Source organism: Ailuropoda melanoleuca, chromosome 14, assembly GCF_002007445.2.
Source record: "Ailuropoda melanoleuca isolate Jingjing chromosome 14, ASM200744v2, whole genome shotgun sequence".
Lineage (NCBI taxonomy): Eukaryota > Metazoa > Chordata > Mammalia > Carnivora > Ursidae > Ailuropoda > Ailuropoda melanoleuca.
In genome coordinates this window covers 48746161-48765042 of record NC_048231.1, presented here as the reverse complement: position 1 = coordinate 48765042, position 18882 = coordinate 48746161, and the positions used below count along the sequence as shown (strand labels likewise).

Here is an 18882-nt window from a genome sequence, read left to right as displayed (position 1 = left end):
GTCACATCTCTTTGAACAGATAAAAGCAATGTCAGAGCAGTGGGGCACTGCTGTGCGGGATTCAGGGGGATCGCAGGACCATTGTGCAGGCATGGTGTCATCATCGAACTGCAAGTGTTTTTGTCACTGGTAGTAAAATAATGATGCATCTTAACAATCCTTGAAGTCTTGGATTCAATGGAATCCTTTAAGTGGCAGATCCAGTTTCAGACTCATGCAGCCTAGCTCCAGAGACTTCACCCATATCCACTATCCTCCCGGCTTTTATTATCTTTACGGAAAAGCAGTTGCAGGGTGTAAAGGGGTTTACAAATCAATTTTTAGAACATAGCTTGGTTGATAGGGAGATGATGGTTCTTTACCACAAGCTCAGTGTCACATTTAAAGCAGACTCTTCCCCAACTCCCAATGCTTCATAACTTGAATTAAAATCTGTTTTAAGTTAGCCACATTGTAACTGATCACACTGGCAGTTGACCCACCAGACAGCAAGCTGTAGTGTCTTTCCTTTCTTGATGGCATTCAGGAACTGCTTCCCAGCATCAAGATAATTACAACTCTTGGGATTGGTAGAGGTCCATAGTACCCCTTCTCCCTCCTCTAGTTCAAAGCCAACTGAGAGATCAACAGAGGTCTTAGACAAATGGGGATGAAAACATGAGAACTGTGATAAATACTCAATCAGAAGCCATAGTATAGACAGATATCCATGGTAGGATTGCTAACAGGTCACCCCTGAATTTTTCAGCCTTTCCACCTGGCCTAGTGCCACAGGCAAACAACTGGAGAGTCGAGGGCTTACTACATGGCAGGGGTAGGCGCTGATCAAAATGCATGTGCACTTAGCCCTTGAACAACACAGCTTTGAACTGTGTGGGTCCACTTACATGTGGATTTTTTTTTTTCGATACAGTACAGTACTGTAAGTGTATTTTCTGTTCCTTACAATTTTCTTTATAACATTTTCTTTTCTCTAGCTTACTTTACTGTGAGAATACAGTATATAACACATATAATATGTTGTTCAAGGGTGAACTGTATTTTGTAAAGAGGCCAGTTTGGCAGACAGGGACGAATAGCGTAGTCACACACACACCTGTTTTCATCCTGCACACAGCTTCACTGGGGAGGGTTGAATGAGGTATGGGGAGAGAATACCCAGAAGTAAACTCTTCCTTCCTCCGTGGAAGCAGGGGCCACTGGTAGGAAGGGCCTCACTGAACCGCCATGAGCCCATGAACACTGACAGCACCAGACGTGGATTTCGGAGTTTCAGTGTTTTTCTCATTCTTGCTGGGATCCAAATCACCCGGTTGGGCTAAGCAGGGCTGGTGGTGAGGTTGCATTTCATTTGAACGCAGTACCATCATCTCATTTTAGAATCTCTTTTCACGCTTTTTATTTAGTTGAATGATACTCATAGATGTCTCTGCCTCATTGCCTTTCACTTTATCTAAGATCCATAGGAGCAGTCCAAAGTTGCAGCTCTAGCCTGAGGCCAGCATTTGCTCGGAGGAAAAGCCCAGAGTTCCCACATGTCTTCTCAGTACCAAAGACTTTCAACAAAAGATTAGTTCAGCCCTCTGAGTCATGGCAAATATCTGAATAGTTTACAAATACCTGAATGTTAGCAACATATGGGTCTGAGTTTCTCCAGTAGATTTTCATTATGTTGTTCTAAGTCACCATGTTCTGGGTCTAACTTTTTATTCTTAGACGATCCCTCATAAGCCCTGGTTTCTCTATAAAGTAATTTAGGTGTTGATTACAGAATATATATTTGCCTCTTGAAACTATAGTTCTGATGGGTGCATTTTATTTATTTTGTGTACATTTTTATTTTATTGTCTATTTGTCTAGGGTTTTTTGTTTTTGTTTTTATTTTTTATTTTTTTGGTTAACAGTGCTGAATCCTTAGTAGGTCCACAATAAAGACATATTGATGTGTTAATTACTTCAGGAGTGAACCTCAAAGAGAAAGAGTAGGCTTTCAAATTATAACTCAGCTGGCCATGCTTTATTCTGAACAGTGGCTGGAGGGTTATTTTGCATGTTTAAGTGTCTGCCAACCTAAACTGATTATACTGAAGATGAACTTAGTCCTAATATACCTTTACCTGTGAAAAATAAAAATACGTAGTCTTCTTGTAGTTATTCTTAAGTTAGAACCCTTTGTTAGCACTGCCTTTGTGGGTGTGAGGGGCTAGAGTGGGAACATAATTGGGAAAAAATGTCCCACACTTCCCCCACCGAAGGGGGATCTATGACTTGTGCTCTACTGATGGGCAGCCCCGTAGTGTGTCCATCCAAGAGATGGAGAGAACCCGAAGATGCATGGCTTGTTGGGAACAGCTGGGAGCCAAGCCAGGGAGCAGATGTCAGGAGCCCTCTGAGTTATTCCTGGGCCTTTCTCCACTCCATCAGAATTCCCCTTCCACTGAGGCTGGTCTCCATGCTTTTCCCCCTCCTCACCTAAATGTGTCACTGCATGAGTCCACCCTTCTGCTGACCCCTTTCTTACCCCTCCCTTGGGTGGCTTTGGAACGTGTTCACTTCTCTCTTCAGCCCCTGTTACGTTCATTTGTCTGCACTGTAAGCTGCTCACTTAGATGGACCATTTTATTTGCTGTTGCCCAGATGCACGGATTTGAGCTCAGGCTTTGCCAGGAACTAGCTAAGAGACCTCCCAAGAGTCTGTGTTGTCTCTGTGGGCCTCCGCTTTCCCGGCTTTCCCACCCGGGAAATGGTCTCCCAGGATGCATCTGCCTTTGAGATGTGAACTCCAGGAGAGCAGAGACAGTGATAAGCCTGGTGGGGTAGGAGTGCATTTCCTACTTGCAGTGTTTTCTTTCTTTCTTTTTTTTTTTTAAATAATTTTTAAAAGATTTTATTTATTTGAGAGAGAGGGGGAGAGAGAGAGCAGGAGCAGAGGGGAGGGGCTGAGCGAGGAGCCTGAGATCATGACCTGAGCCAAAGAAAGACACTTAACCAACCAAGCCACCCAGGTGCCCCCCATTTGCAGTGATTTCTTGCCGAAGAGGCAGTTCCTCAGCCTGACTCCTGTCTGCTGCGAGCTCTCCTTTCAGCAAACTTCCCCTTTTCTTCCAGGGCTGGGAGAGGGTTCTGCCCTCCTTCATCCAGACAGCAGATCCCATCCCAGGTCCTTAGAGAAAAGTGCCTGGAGGGCTTTCAAGGAATCACAGTGCCATCACATGCTCAAACATCTCCACAATGGTGCAAGGATCACCGTGCAGATGCCACCAGCGATCGAAGGCCACTGGGTGTCCACTGGGTAAGAGGGTCGGGGGCTGGACCTAGGTGGGGGAGGTGGGGGGGGAACCAGAGAACACGCGGCTGTGAAGGCCTTCCTCGGGGCTTCTCAGATGCCCAGAGACTACCAGGTGTTATCTAACTAAAAACCAAGCAACACTTTGAAACTCTGGTCGGTAAAGAACCAGAGCTAAGGACTGTAGGAATGTTAGCTAAAGCAGAGATGATGTACACTGTTAACCACAGGCTGTGAGTGAATGGGTCCTTGTTTACGGACTCTGTGGGACCACGCATGTATAAAAAGAAACCATTAGCAAGTGAAATTAGGAGTCTGTGTTTCACGGACCCTGAAACATGACTTGCAAGCTTCTGAGGGTCTAAATATTCTAGCCATATTCTGGTAATTTAATATATGGCTTCAGGGTTGTAAGAGTAAGTGAAAAGGTACTTAAGCTACCTCTGCTAGCCAGGGCATAGTTCTTGGACTGTTTTCCAGGCTACAGAGCTGAGATTTATCCCAATTTGAGCTCTGGCTTATCTTCCATTAGAGCTTTTAAAAATAGCCGAGAGGCAGACCTGCAATTTTTCCCCTACCGATTAAATTGTTGAGAATTAACAAGGCTCACTCTGGGATCTGATCACTTTTCCCTTGCAGCCTCCAGGTACCTTGGGGAGGGATCAAATGCACACAGAGAAGAGAAAAAAGGAATTTTTATAAGATGAAGACCCAGAGGTGTTGTTTTTTTTTTTTTCCCTAAAGATGGGGTTTCTTAAAATAACCGTATGATAAATATTTGCACAATCTTAATGTGGTGTACTTTTAAATAATTTATCATTTTATTTAAACACATATTTATTGAGTGTACAAATATTTACTGTGTGCCCAGCACTATTCTTGATTTTGTATATATAGCAGTGAACAAAACAAGACATAGTCCCTGTCTTCAGGAATTTTACAAATAAACATACAAAGAAGTAGTATGAAGAGGGAAAAAAACAACAGGTGCTAAAGGAGAATACCAGGGGCCTTATTTTAAGACAGGGGTGGGGTCAGGAAAGGCTACCAGAGGAAAGGACACTTGAGCTGGGATGTCCTTAGCTGTGCAAAGACCCAGGGAAGTGCTTTCCATCTGGAAGAACTAGCAAAGACTGGGTTGGAGAAACAACTGACCTGGAGTCCTTGTAGCAGGGGAGTAGTAAACCCGGGCATAGGTACATTGCGGGGGGTGAGGGGGCACAGCTTCAGATGAGGCTGCCGGGGAGGGCGGGACCAGCTCCAGGACAGGTCTGGCCAGATTGGGGTTAAAATTAAGAGAACTGGACCGTCATTGGTCACTGAAGAGTTTGCAGCAAGGACCATGCTTAAGACATGATCCAGCTTTCACAGGAGGAACTCGGGCTGCAGTGCGGCAAATGGGTGGTAGAAAAAGTGAGAGGAGGATGATCAATGAAAAGATGGTTGCAACAGGTGTATCTAGAGGTGATGAGGCCTAGATGATGGGGTGGCGCGACTTGGGATGCACTGAGCCCTGAGGCCAGGCAGCATACCATCAGTGCCCTTATAAACAGACCTCAATCACTGCTCACGCGGCATGGGGCCTTCTTCGTAGGGGGAGGACCTTTGTGGCTCCTCTCGAGCCTTCTCTGCAGAGCACTGGGCTCGGAGTTCCACTGAGTGCCTTCTGTGCTGCGCCCTCACTGGACTTCCGCTGACAGCCTTTCCCAGAGGCAGGTGCCTGCTTGGAGTGATGTTTACCTTTCATCAGTGTGTTAACTGAAAACCGGAAGTATTAACAGTTTTGAGAATAACAGGTCTTTGGGATTTCCGCTCCACTGTTTGATTTAGCCAGCCTGAGTCTGCTCAAACCATAATTATTGTAAATTATACATAGTAAATATGATATATATATATATATAATATGCAATGTATGTATATATGATATATTGAGTTTTGATATTATATTGTTATATAATATCACAGACTTGAGCAGAGTTATGGGCCAAACCTGATGGGTGTAAGTCATGATGTAACTGAGATTCTGTTCTAGTGGGCACTTACAGAGGTCGGATTCTCTGGTGGATATGCTGAGGAAGCCCTGGGCATTTCCCTAGTGTGGGCTGGGCTCCAGAGATAGGAACTGTCCACAGTGGGGCAGTGATCAGTTCCTACCAGCCATGTGAGCCCTGTAGGCCTAGTCCAAGTATTTCTGGCCAATAAATCTAGCATTGATTTAAAGCCACAGCCAAAAACCATTTTGTCATTGTCGTTTTGTCAGTCAGCACAAACAAAAGGAACCCTTACTTCTGTTCTGTTAGCTTTGCTTTCACTAATGGACCCTTTTCCCCAGTAGAGGGAAAATTAATTTTCACTGGACGGGAGGGTGAATTTCCACTTGCCCCTAAGTGACTTCTCTCCAGACTAGATTCCATTTCAGGACGACAGACATCGAACACCTGCCTGCTATGGACAAGGCCCATAAAACAGAAGTGCTCAGGGACCAACTGGTTTTGAGCTAGCATAAGGAGACTTCCTTTATAGGCCGGCACTACTCTCTCCCTTCTTCCCACCGGAAGGACACTTCTCTGTAGTTAGGCCCCGTGGAAGTGAGAATGGCAGGTTTGGGCTCTCTTAGCTTGTTCATAGAACGAATAAAGACTGGAGTAGAGAGATAGGAACACAGCCTGGAGCCAGACTGCCTGGATTCAAGGTCTGGCTTTTCTCCTGGCTGGTTCTGTGGCCTGGGGGCACTTTCCCTAATCTCTCATGCCTTGGTTTCTCCAGCTGTAAAACAGAAACAATACCTCCTTCACTTGTAGGTTGTTGTAAGGATTCAATACCTTGGTTTCTGTGAAGGCACAGAACAGGGTCTGGCCCAGAATAAACTTTTGTTATTATTACCATAATTTCTTGACCCTGTAACGAATCTGCTCCTCAGTGCCTTTGGGCTTGAAAATGTCTTCCTTCCCCTTTTCTCCTTCAGCTGTGAAGTGAGGTCAGGCCCAGAGTTCATCACAAGGTCCTACAGATTCTACCACAATAACACCTTCAAGGCCTACCAGTTCTATTATGGCGGCAACCGGTGCACGAGCCCCACCTACACCCTTGTCATCCGGGGCAAGGTGCGCCTGCGCCAGGCCTCCTGGATCATCCGCGGGGGCACTGAGGCCGACTACCAGCTGCACAACGTGCAGGTCGTCTGCCACACAGAGGCTGTCGCTGAGAGGCTCAGCCAGCTGGTGAACCGCACGTGCCCGGGCTTCGTGCCTGCTGGGGGCCCCTGGGTGCAGGACGTGCCCTACGACCTGTGGCGGGAAGAGAATGGCTGCGAGTGCACCAAGGCCGTGAACTTCGCCATGCACGAGCTGCAGCTCATCCGTGTGGAGAAGCAGTACCTCCAGCACAACCTGGACCGCCTGGTGGAGGAGCTCTTCCTCGGGGACATCCACACTGACGCCTCACAGAGGATGTTTTACCGGCCGTCCAGTTACCAGCCCCCCCTGCAGAATGCCAAGGTAACCCCCCCCCGCACACACATGCAGCTGACTGCACTCAGGGCCTGCGGGCTGTTCTTTATTAAGTAAGATAAGCGACCCGTAGGGAGGCATAGCAGTGGGGTCCAAAGGGACCCAGTGTCATGGGAGACGTGGTGGAGGACTGCCCACGGAGGGACACGCAGCAGAGTCAGGACATCTGGCTGGGCCACCAACTTGCTGTGCAATGAGGGGCTATGGTTTTCCTCATGACATGGGTGATGGCAGGAGGCTTGTTGGTGTGCTAGGGGCCCTGGGATGGTGGTTCTAGAATATTCTTAAGGCTCTTCTCAGCTCTAACACTCCATGAACATCTTTGATTTGGAGAGGAAAGCATAAAGGAAGTTCGGAGATGTTAGAACCACACTTGGGACAGATGCCAGACCAGGAGTGATCCCAGCCCTGGAGGAGAGGGAGAGGCGCCTGAGGGGAACGGGGAACGTGACAGTGCTATTGTAGGCTGTGCCTATAGTCTCCCACCCGCACTACTGCTTTCAGTCTTCACAACGACCCCCCGAGTCAGATACTGCCACCCTCTTAGACAGAAAGGAGAGGTAGCAGAGACTCATGGGGCTGTCTTTTGCCCAAGGTCACCCAGGTAGTGAGGTTCTGCTTTGGAACTTGAACCCAGACCTCCTTCTGCAGACCCCACATTCTTTCCATTCAACTAAGTGAAATGTAAAGTCACTGTGATCATAAGGGAGGACGGAGGGGGGCAGGAAACAATTAAAACCTTATAATGGTCTTCTCTTGAATGATAGTCCAGTAATTATATTTGGAATTCACAAAGCATTTCCTTCCCATGGGCTCAGAATCCGTGTCAGCCTGTAACACGATCTTCCACTGCAGAAGTTGGGGAAGCTCGAGGCAGGGAGGGGCGTGCACGGAGGGGGTCAAGGGAGATTTCTCCAGTGCCTCCCCCCACCCTGCCCCCACCGGCATCAGATCTGTGGAATCCTCTCTAGAAAAATAACTCTATAAATGAGGGGCCCCATTTGACTTTTGTTTGATATTCATTTTTTTAATCTTTTTTTTTCTTAGTCCTTTGAGCTTATTTATGACTTGTGGAGATATCCCAGAGTAATTCCCCTGCCAAAGACCACTCGGTGTTATCTTCTGTTTATCTGTGTTATTGTGAGCTCCTGTAATGAAAGTCGCCTTTATTATAATTGTGGGAAATCTGCTGAGGAAGCCCACTTGGCCGAGGCTGCTTCCTCTAGATGCGCCTTACCAGGGACGGTCACCATGTGTGAGGCAAAGCCAGACCGAGGGCCCTGGGCCCCAGACCCAGCCCTCCCTGGGCTCACAGAATGACTCCTAGCGCCAAACGGGAGTCAGCCCCCCTTGTCCCCCGCTGAGGTTCCAGATGCGTGGAGGAGGAAGAGGGGAGTTAGGGCAGTGAGGGAGAGGGTGGCCTTTCTTGCTTGCCTCCATCCCAGTGTCTGCCTGGGATTCCCCAGGCTTTCTCAGGAGAGGGGAGAGCAGAGGAGCTGAAGGTCCACCCATTCCACACGTCATGCAAAGGCATCAAGAGGACAATGGGCCATAGGTGGCATCTAGGCAACGGTGTGCTTTGTGGGGGGACAGATAGGAATCATGGGCTCCCCGTCCCATCGTGGGACCCTTCCAGAAAGAAGCATTGTCCAGAGTCGGTGCTGAACCCTGCAGCTGAACAACTGCTCTTGAAACCTCTGGTGTGCAAGAGCAGCGGGGTAAAGGAGCTTTTCATCTGAACATTTGGCTGCCTCTGAGTACAGTCTAGCCAACTTTCAAATTATCTCTGGTAATGGGAGGTAAGAATGTCATGAATAAAACTGGCCCACAGATAATCCAGAAACCTTATGTCAGCCACGAGCGCCAACTCTGTCCCACCCTGAACCTTTAGGAAGATCTGCTCAGCACACAGTCCTTTTTGTGCCCGCTTGCCCTCGTGCAGGGACACTAATAGAGAGCGAACAGCCAAGAGACAGGAGCAGTGAGGCAGAGATCTGAGTGAGAAGGAGGCAGTCCGAGGGAGGAGGCTGAATTTCTGCAGGAGGGCGCAGGTGCAGTCCCGGAGCTGCCTGGGCTGGAGTCTGGCCGCTCTCCCGTCCACACCTGATCTTGGGCTGGGTTTTTGCACACACTCAGGTTCAGATTCCTTTTCCTCAACTGCATACGCCCACGGAGGCAGGTTTTAGGACTGAAAAGAAAAAAGGATTAACCATGACACCTTTCTTTCCTCAGCTCCGTTCCCTCACTCTTAGCTTACTGCTGTTACTTCTGGTGGCAAACCCCATCAGGAGGCCCGATAGGTAAAATCAGTATTCGTAGACTTGCAGCTCTGGAAGATTCTCTCCCACTCCCTCCCCAGGCCTATAGGAGGCATTTCTCCTGCTGTCAGTCCATTCACTGAACAGAGCCTGTCTGTTGGGAGAGCAAAGGCACACACTTGTGGTTCCTGGAGGAAAAATGTCTTGACCGTAAGTTATTACCATTGGCATGAGGACTAAGGATGATAGTTGTAAGCCTGACCTTAGAATTTTTATAAACAAAAAAGTGGGAGATGTGTTTTTATTTTTTCTTTTTTTTTCTTTTTAACACTGTCTGGATAAATTGGCGAGAATATGGACTTTGGAGGTGGTATCCAATCCTGGAATCCACTTCTGTGGCCATCAGCTGTGGGTGTTGGTGGTGTCATCTGACCTCTGGGAGCCTTGATTTTTCTTCTATAAAGTGGTAAGATTATAAAAATCGACTGGAAAGGACCCTTCANTTAGTGCCTGCCATCTGGAAAGGACCCTTCACCAAAGTTCCCTTCTCCCCACCCATGGAGTAGGTAGCCCTTCTGGGCACGTGTCTCCTGGAGGGATGACAATGACGATGACATTGACCAGGGGCCTCAAAGTGTTTGAGGATGCCTCCCTATGAAGCCTCTCCTCCCATTTTCTCCTCCCTCCCCTGCTAAGGCAATTGTGAGGACATTTACCCAGATACTTAAGAGGTAGACCATCTAAACCCTAGGCCTGATGCCCTGATTTAATTTTAAGGGTGGAAAGCACTTTGGGCATACTGTTAAGTACAAAAAAAAAAAAAAAGAAGGAGAAGAAGAAGATCTAGAATAGCATACAGAGTATGATACCACTGTGTGAAACTAATAATGAAAGAAGAATAAGACGAACTTACAAAGACAGTATTTCTGGAAGGGTACACGGGAAACCTAACAATTGCCTCTGAGGAAGGGAACGATTGGGGGACAGTTGACCGACGCTTATCACTGTGTACCTTTTGCACCTTGTGCCATGATCTTGTATTATCCAAACAGAGTCACCATGCAAAATTAAAATAAATTTCGGAAGCTAGGGCTCTGAGGCTCACAGGAGTGCTGCAGCCATTGCTGGAGCTGGTGGCAGGGCTGGGAGGAGGACCCAGGCGGGTGTCCAGGGCTGGTGTGCACTGCCCTCCGCTTCCGCTGCCAGCCCGCATGGCCACGGGCGTCCTTCGAAGGCCAGTGAGGTCTGTGTGGCTCTGGGAGCTGAAAGGGCCCGTTCTTCTCTTGTTGTCCCTGGCATTGAACGTCTTGGCCCGCAGCATGCCGCCAAGTCCTCAGGAAGTTTTTAGATCCTTCCCCAGGACAGCTATGAGAAGGAAGAAGCAGGCTTCACCCTTGGTGCCTTTCCAGACTGGGCGCAGGCAGAGCCCCAGGTGCTCCCTGCCCGCTGGGCAGTGGCAGGTCGCCTCACCCGCTGGGAACGGGAAGGAGGAAGGAGGAGGGATGGGAGCGCATCCGGAGAGACCACATTCCCCCCCTGCCACCCGCCTCTTTGAACTCTTTGCCTCCCCTAATTGCCGGTCCATAGAGACCTGGCTGAAAATTAGTTTAAATGCTAAATTGAGTTTGAAACCACTAGTCTCAGCCCCTCTGGAAACGGGACACCATGTAAAAATAGAAACTTTAAATCAACTTGTTTTTCTAAGCTTTATACAGCTTTGCTGTGAGGTTCAGAGTCCTTTGGCAAATATATCGCGTTTGAAGAGAATCAGGTGTGCTGGGAGGATTCTTTCAGGATGAAATTGGCTGCTATTCACCACGAAAAATCAAGACCACATAAAATACCCCTGAAAGAAGATGCGTTCCCTCAATTGAGTTTAATATCAGGGCAGCCATCACCCTCTGCCTAGATTTTTGTGCAGTTGAAGGGTTAGCGAGCTGAATTCTTTCAGTGGTAGAATCAAATAGTAATTAAAAGCAAATGATCACCCGGGTTGTTGGAAATGCCAGAGCCTCAGGATCAGACTTGTAAGCAAATGGAATTGGTCTTTCTCCAAAATCCTGCACTGATTTAGCCACAGGGTCGTAAATCAAAGGGGTTGTCTAAAACCAGACAACTTTCCCCAAGCCGTGCATCTCAAATATTCTGCCCCAGCGCATTCACAGCACATCTGAGGAAGACAGGCACCGAAGTGTTTTCAAGAGTAGCTGAGCACTGAAAATGAAGAAGGTGATACTCATGTGCTTTCTCTCTTAAATTCTGTAGAAATCGCTAGACTGTGAACGAGCATTTCTTTTTGAGGGAGCTGGCCTTTCCGAGCCTTTTCACAGTCTGTGAGAAATACAGATGAACTTTGAGACTCTCTGACATCTGTGACATTCAAGGGACTGTGGACCAGGTGGCCACGGGCAGCACATTTTTCAGCCCAGCCCCAGGAGTTGGCTCTGCCACACGGAGGGGGCCCTGCCTCAGGCATGTGCTTGGCGGGGCTCCCAGGTGGCTGGGTGAGTGGGTGTCACAGGACTAACGGCAGAAGGAGCTGGGGAAGGAAGGTGGTTGTGGAAGAATTCGCCTTCCTTCTCTTTCTGCTGCTGGAGGGAAAGGAGATTTGTGGAGGTGACACGGAACGGAAGAGGTGGGAGAGGACCAGGGAGTTCAAGGAGTCATGACCTAAAAAGCCCATCTTACATCAAGGATGAATCCTAAAGAAAAGTGTGACCCTGCTTGCCTGGTCTGGGTGTTTACTATAGAGCAGCAGATGGTACACATTGTTTGGATGATGGGGTCTTGACCTGGAAAGGATTGCCTACGTGGACATCTGATTTGGGCCAAAGTGTGAAGTGTCTTGCAGTCGATTGCTGCACCCCACGGCTGCTGACAGCCACTTTTCTTGCAGAAACAGTTTGTTATATTTCTTGATTCCAGAGTATTTCAACAGATAAACAGACATGCAAGGTTGCTTTATTTAAGGAGTTAGTGGACCAGGAAATACTTGTTGTCAGGGACAGTATAAGTGGTAAACAGTTCATCCCTTAAAAGGCAAGAGAGCCCAAGGACGGAGTGAGAGCCTGGGCGTGCCGGAAATCAACCGTTCAGAAAGTCTGGAGCAGGCCCGTAGTGTGCAGGGGTGCTGGGTCAGTACTGGGGGGAGCGTGGAGGAGGAGGAGAGGGCCAGACCTGGAGGGCTTCTGGATTTACAGCAGAGTTAATGTCATTATTAAAATGAATCTACTTTAACTATTGAAATGAATTTAAATTGATAGGAGTGGAAGAAACAATCAAACAAGTAAAAACATCAATCAGAAATTTTTTTCCATAACCATTCTTGAAGTCCTTAGTTTTAAAGAACTGGCCTCTCGTGGCCGTTCCTGTCTGGCTGTTGAGTCTGTACATAGTGTGTGTATAGGCAAGGTGGAAGCAAACTTATCTTTGGTGTGATTTACTAATGTTTTGTAAACTGGAAAGGCTTTTGTGAGCTAACTTGTTGGATTCTAATCTTCTTAGAAAACCTCTTTCTAGAAAATGAAGGGCTGCTCCCAGGGACCCCACCCCCACCCAAGTGCCCCTTTTTAACTCCAGGGCAGTGTTGAGTTGACTTTTGTCTCACTAAAGGGTCAGGAGATAAATGTGAAGCCTGAGACGTTGGCAGCCCACCGTTCTTGTGTCCTTCCAGCATCCTTTCATCCCCCGTCGCTTCATGGCCAGCCACCTTCAGCGGCTCCTAAAGCTACTGTTTGAGACACACGGCAGGTGTGACCAAGGCTATTCCACTTCCTCCTGAAAGTGCAATCATCATGACCCATTGAGGTTGTTAGAATGAGCCCAAGTTCATAAACTCCTGGGATTCCAGATCTGAAAAGCACCCCGAGAGGCCCATTCCACAAGGCGGTCAGCTCTCATCATTTGCGATGACTGCTGGCCTACTCTATTCATATTGTTAAATAGCCAGTGACAGCATTCTAGCAATCACTCTGCCACTCATGAGCCTTCATCATACCTGGCACGCTCCCCCAGACGTCATGGGAAGTAGAAAAAAGGGAGCGTACTCTGGTCTTGACCTCTAAGAGCTTGATGAAGTTCTTCTCCAGTGAAATGGAGAGGCCCGCAGAAGGCTGTGTATGCAGGAATACCTACAGTAGAATATAATCGAATGCATGGAGAATTGCAGTTGTAAAAAAAAAAAAAAAGTTTTCAGCTTCAGTCACTGGCAGGCTTCTTCCTGAGACACATGAATGTGTTTTTTATCCCATGGAAGAAAACTCTGTGAAAGGAAGTTTCCATCATCTGTTCCCATTTCTCCTCCTCCTCGGGCAAAACTTTTAGCCCAAGAAATGTTGCATTCATCTTGCTTCTCTAGTTGGTCTCTTCACGGCAAGATGATATCAAGTAATTTCTTCCATTCTGGGAAGATACTGGAAACAAGTGGATACTCTCAGCAAATGTTGTTGACGAACCACCTCTCCAGAAATAAATGTTGGCAGGGAACAGGAGAGAGCTTGGAGAATCCCTATCAGTCATCGGCCAGAGAAGACCTTTTCTAGGGACCAGAGTCCTTGATAGGGAGACATCTGTTCTCAGCCTAAGGGCCAGGCTGGGGCCAGGGGATAGCACTCAGCAAGCCCCAAGATCAAGTTATGTTCCAGACTCTACTTTGGCTTGTAAAATCATCTGGGCCATGTTATTCTCTCTCTCTGTGCCTTGTTGGCCTCATCTGTAAAGTGTACCTGTGGTCTCTTTGAGAGGTTGTAAGCTAAGGGCATGGTGCACTTGAACTTCCTTACACTCACATGGCTTGCACGTGCAAGCTGTGCATAGCTGACGTGTTGTCAGGGCGCCAGGCAGGAATCAGAACGTAGAGTGGGCAAAACCCCACTCTTTGCCTATAACATTGAGCACTTACGAAGTTAGAGGTTAGAATGAGTTTGATTTTCTTCTTTTAGGAAATTACATGGCAATCTTTTTTTCTCCCCTCCTCCTTCAGAATTAAAGCTTTTTATAGTTGGCGTAAAGAGTAGCAACAAGGAAACACATTCTGGTCCCTCTGCTTTAACCTTCAGATCTTCTGTGTGTAGAAACTCTAACTTTAAAGTAGCCCTTTCTAAGATTCAGGGAGGGACTTAGGTAGAAGCCCAACGAGAGAGCCCACAAAAGGATAGCTTCTTAGAATCATGTATCAGAGCATGGACCAAAAAAGAGAGGAATTTCATAAAGCAAATGATATTTCAGAGTACACATCATTCTTAATGTCAAAAAACTCTTCCCATTTGTTCTTTTTGAAAAGCTGCTGTTTATTTTTTTTAAGATTTTATTTATTTGAGAGAAAGCAAGAGAGAGAGAGAGACAGTGCACAAGCAGGGGGAATAGCAGGCAGAAGGAGAAGCAGACACCCTGCTGAGCAGGGAGCCTGTTGTGGGCTCCATTCCAGGACTCCAGGATCATGACCTGAGCTGAAGGCAGACACTTAACCGACTGAGCCACCCAGGCACCCCGAAAAGCTGCTGTTTAAGAAAAGCATCCCCCAAAAAAGAAACTTTAGAGCTAGTATATAGGCCTTAATTTCTGCTTCCGCATAATTGTTCCTATAGGTCTTTTGAGTTTTATTCAAGCCAAGGATGGTGGGAATTAAGAGCACAAATTAGATTTATTCAAAATCTGTCCATATAACAGGTTTCTCCCTTATCTAACCATGGCTAAAACTGTCCACTTGGTGACAGTATCCACAGAGAGGCCAAAAATCCCACCCATGTTTATGACATCTTGGTTTCTTCATGCCTGCTCAAGAGTTGTTATAACAGGCTACTAGGTAATTCAACAATAACAAGAAAAACAACCCTATTAAAAAATGGGCAAAGGACTTGAATAGACATGTCTCCAGAGAAGATATACGAGTAGCCCATAAGCACATGAAAAGATGCTCAGTCATTAGGGAAATGCAAATCAGAGCCACAGTGTGATACCACACCATACCCATTTGATTGGCTATTATCAAAAAGAAAAAAATAATTGTTGACAAGGATGTGGAAAAATCGGAACCCTTGTGCAGTGTGGGTGGGAATGTAAAATGGTGCAGCTGCTGTGGAAAACAGTATGGTGGTGATTCCTCCAAAAGTTAAACATCGAATTATGGTATGATCCAGAAATTTCACTTCTGAGTGTATGCCCAAAAGACCTGAAAGTGGGGTCTGAAATAGATTGTATGCCTGTCTGTGCTCATAGCATCGTTCTTCACAGTAGCCAAAAAAATGGAGTGTTCATCAGAGGATGAATGGATAAACAAAATGTGGTGCATACACACATGGAAATATTATTCAGCCTTAAAACGAGAGGAAAATCTGACCCAGGCTACAACATGCACGAACCTTGAGGACATTATGCTAAGTGAAATAAGCTGGTCCCAAAAAGGACCGATTCTGTGTGCTTTCACTGCTGCGAGGTCCCTAGGCTACACAACTCCATAGAGACAGAAAGTAGAATGGGCTCGATGAAAGACTGGGGAGTTGGCGTCTTGGGTACACAGTTTCAGTTTGGGAAGATGGAAAAAATTGTAGAAATGGACAGTGGTGACGGTTGCTCAACAGTGTGAATGTGCTTATTAGCACCACTGAACTATGCACTTAAAATGGTTAAGGTGGTAAGTTTTACGTCACGTATATTTTACCACAATAAAAAAAATGGGAATTTGGCAAGACCAGTACCTAAGGGCCAGCTTCCTCCTACTCTGTCCCTAAATTCTCACAGGCCCAGCTGATGGATAGCAAGCTTCCCCTGCCTGTGGCTTGCTTTTCTCTGCTGACGAACAGAAATGATTCAGCCAGGTCCCCATCGCCAAGGTCAGGCCTCTGTGCCATTGTTCTTAACAGCATCACAGGAACTCCACACGCTACCACGGCACCCCCTCCTCTCACCGAGCCTGTTCCTGTTCCTACGGAAGAGCACTGGATCCCTGATGTTATGCGGCAGCTCTAGTGAGAATGAAGAGCTCTATTCTCCCAGCCTCCTCTGCCGCATCCGAGAAGCTTTCTGGGAGGTTGCCGAATTGAGATTGGTATTTGAGGAGACAAATCTTGTCAGGGAAGGAGACTCCTGTCTTAGAATGGCCAGAAATGAAGTGGCCACAAATGATGTTTTTAAATCCCCAAATTACAGATAGCAAACCCATTTGTGCACTGCTGGTGGGCAGTCTCTGGCCACCTCTGCTCATTGGAGGGTTTCTCAGCCACAGCCCCAGACAGCCAGCTGTCGTCCGGGGACCGTGGGAGTGTTCTAAAGGGGACGCTCAGGGAGACAGCCCCTGAAAGACAGAGCTGCAGCTATCTTGCACTAATTAAATGGCTTAAAGCTATAAAGCAGGAAGCAAATTAAAAGCCTATAAACCTTCCAACCTGGGGGCTGGCAGACATAAATGGATGACAGGTGTGCAGACTGTCTTTGTGGAGGCCTCTGCTCCTGCCCTCTTGCTGGCTGCTTCCTTTATGCCCTCCTTTGAAAGGACCCCTGCTTTTCTACACAGCTCCCTTTGTCATCCCAGCAATTGGAAGGCTGTCTTTTTTTTTTTAGTTTTGTGTGTCTCATAATTGTTTTTAAAAGTGAAAAAAAATCTAATTGTAAAATACACATGACATTTCCATCTTAGCCGTTTGAGGTGTCCAGTTCAGTGGCGTTAAGTACATTGACACTGTTGTGCGACCATCTCCCCTATCCACCCACACAACTTTTTCATCTTCCTGACCTGAAGCTGTGTCCCCATTAAATAGGAGCTCCCCGTCCCCCCTCCCCTAGCCCCTGGCCACCACGATTCTTCTCTCTGTCTCTGAATTTGATCACTGTGGGTCCCTCATAGAAGTGGGATTGGGATCGTAGAAATTGGGATTTGTCCATTGGTGACTAATTTCACTTAGCATCATGTCGTCAAGGTTCATCTGTGTTGCAGCTCAGAATTTCTTTCCTTTTTCAAGATTGAATAATCTTTCATTGGATGTGTGGACCACACCTTGTTTGTCCATTCACCCGTTGATGGATACGGGTTGTTGTCATCATTTGGCTGTGTGAATACACTGCTAGAAACATGGATGAGTAGCTGGCTCTTCAAGACCTGGCATCCTTTGGATATAAGCTAGAGGAGGAATTGCTGGATCGTATGGGAGTTCTTTTCCTCAGCCGCTGCACCATTTTATCTTCCCACCAGCAGTGCACGCAGGTTCCAGTCCCCCCCAACCCCATCCTTGTCCACACTGTTCTTTTCAGATATTTTTCATAGCAGCCATCCAGCGGGTATGAGGTGATGCTAGTCTTGCCAAAGTCAAGTGTCTGGGACTTGTGATAGGATTCTAAAGAGAGTATACATCCCAGCTGAAATGTTTAGACAAGTCCCTAATGTCAGCCAAACACACATGTGCACTTCTCAGCCCCCACTTGCGCACACACACACACACACACACACACACACACACACCCTACCACCGTCCCATCCGTGCCCGAGGGCATAGCTCCAGGTACCTCTTGGGTCCCCAGGTAACAAGTGACGGTGCCCTCGGGGCCCTGCCCGATCCCATTGGTGAGCCTCATTTGAGGGGAGCGTGTGTGCTCTGCTCTGTGATAAAGACAAAGGTCTCTCCGCGTGTGTGTTTCTTGTCCCCAGAACCACGACCATGCCTGCATCGCCTGCCGCATCATCCACAGGTCAGATGAGCACCGCCCGCCCCTCTTGCCCCCCAAGGCTGACCTGACCGTCGGCCTGCACGGCGAGTGGGTGAGCCAGCGCTGCGAGGTGCGGCCCGAGGTCCTCTTCCTCACACGCCACTTCATCTTCCATGACAACAATAACACCTGGGAAGGGCATTACTACCACTACTCCGACCCTGTCTGCAAGCACCCCACCTTCACCATCTACGCCAAGGGCCGCTACAGCCGGGGAGTGCACTCCTCCAGGGTCATGGGAGGCACGGAGTTTGTGTTCAAAGGTAGGGCTCCTGCCTCGACTCCCACAGTAACAGCACAGCGGGTGAAAAACTGAGCGGTTTGGGGACTTTTTGTCCAGGCAGAGCCTGAGGGAAAGGGCTTTTTTTTCCCCCCTGGGAGAGATGTTGGGGGAGAAATTAGGGAGTCCTTTCTGCTTCAAGGTCATCATTCACAACAGCCTTCAAGGTCCCCTCTGCTCAGGATGGGGCCAACAGGGGTGGCTGAGCCCGTGGGCCACAGTGCGGGAGGGCCCACACTGCTATGCACGGTGTCAGATGTAGCCAGGGAGCATGTGACGAGGGGTGAAGCCTCACGTCTGCACGTTTCCTGTTTGTGCACAGCTCAGGGTGATTCTGGGCTGCCCCTGTGATAACATATATCTCACTTGCCGCATTCAGTGTGCTTTCTGGAGTGGGCATTAAAGAGCAGGTGTTAGTTACAGCTCAGGTGCTCAGCATTGGCCTTTCCAGCGCTGACTTTGTCATGCACTTGAAAGTTGTCCTGTGCCTGGAGCTCTGGGAGGTTTAGGATTTGTAATGATTACCTAACTGAGGAGCCGAAGGGGTGAAATTCTCCAGTCTGTGATCAGCAAGGGAGGTCTCATGGCCTCTTTTTCTAGAATTTCTTTTTACACTTCTATATCTTGTTAAGATGGTGTCAGTCATGTCACAGACAAATAGAGGTGATCCAGATACTGGGTGTGACCCCTTCTAGGATAGCATCGCATGGTTCAGTCTATTTAATATGAAGTATTTCTGCTAACCTAGATAAGTCCTAGGGCATCTTAATCATCCACTTAGGAAGGTTTTCTCCAGCAAGGATGGACCTTTGCTAGATGTGGCCAAGAGAACAGCCATCTTGGTCTGATTCC

General features: G+C 47.7%; 1 protein-coding gene across 1 annotated transcript in view; it reads left to right on the top strand.

The window, feature by feature from the left end:
* APCDD1 (APC down-regulated 1) overlaps positions 1-18882 on the top strand; it is a 34187-nt gene that overhangs the window by 11388 nt on the left and 3917 nt on the right. Inside the window, exons 2-4 of the mRNA XM_002921728.4 lie at positions 3109-3292; positions 6252-6783; positions 17692-18013. Of these exons, the coding sequence (XP_002921774.2) occupies positions 3109-3292; positions 6252-6783; positions 17692-18013 (1038 nt within the window). The remainder of the gene's footprint in view (positions 1-3108; positions 3293-6251; positions 6784-17691; positions 18014-18882) is intronic.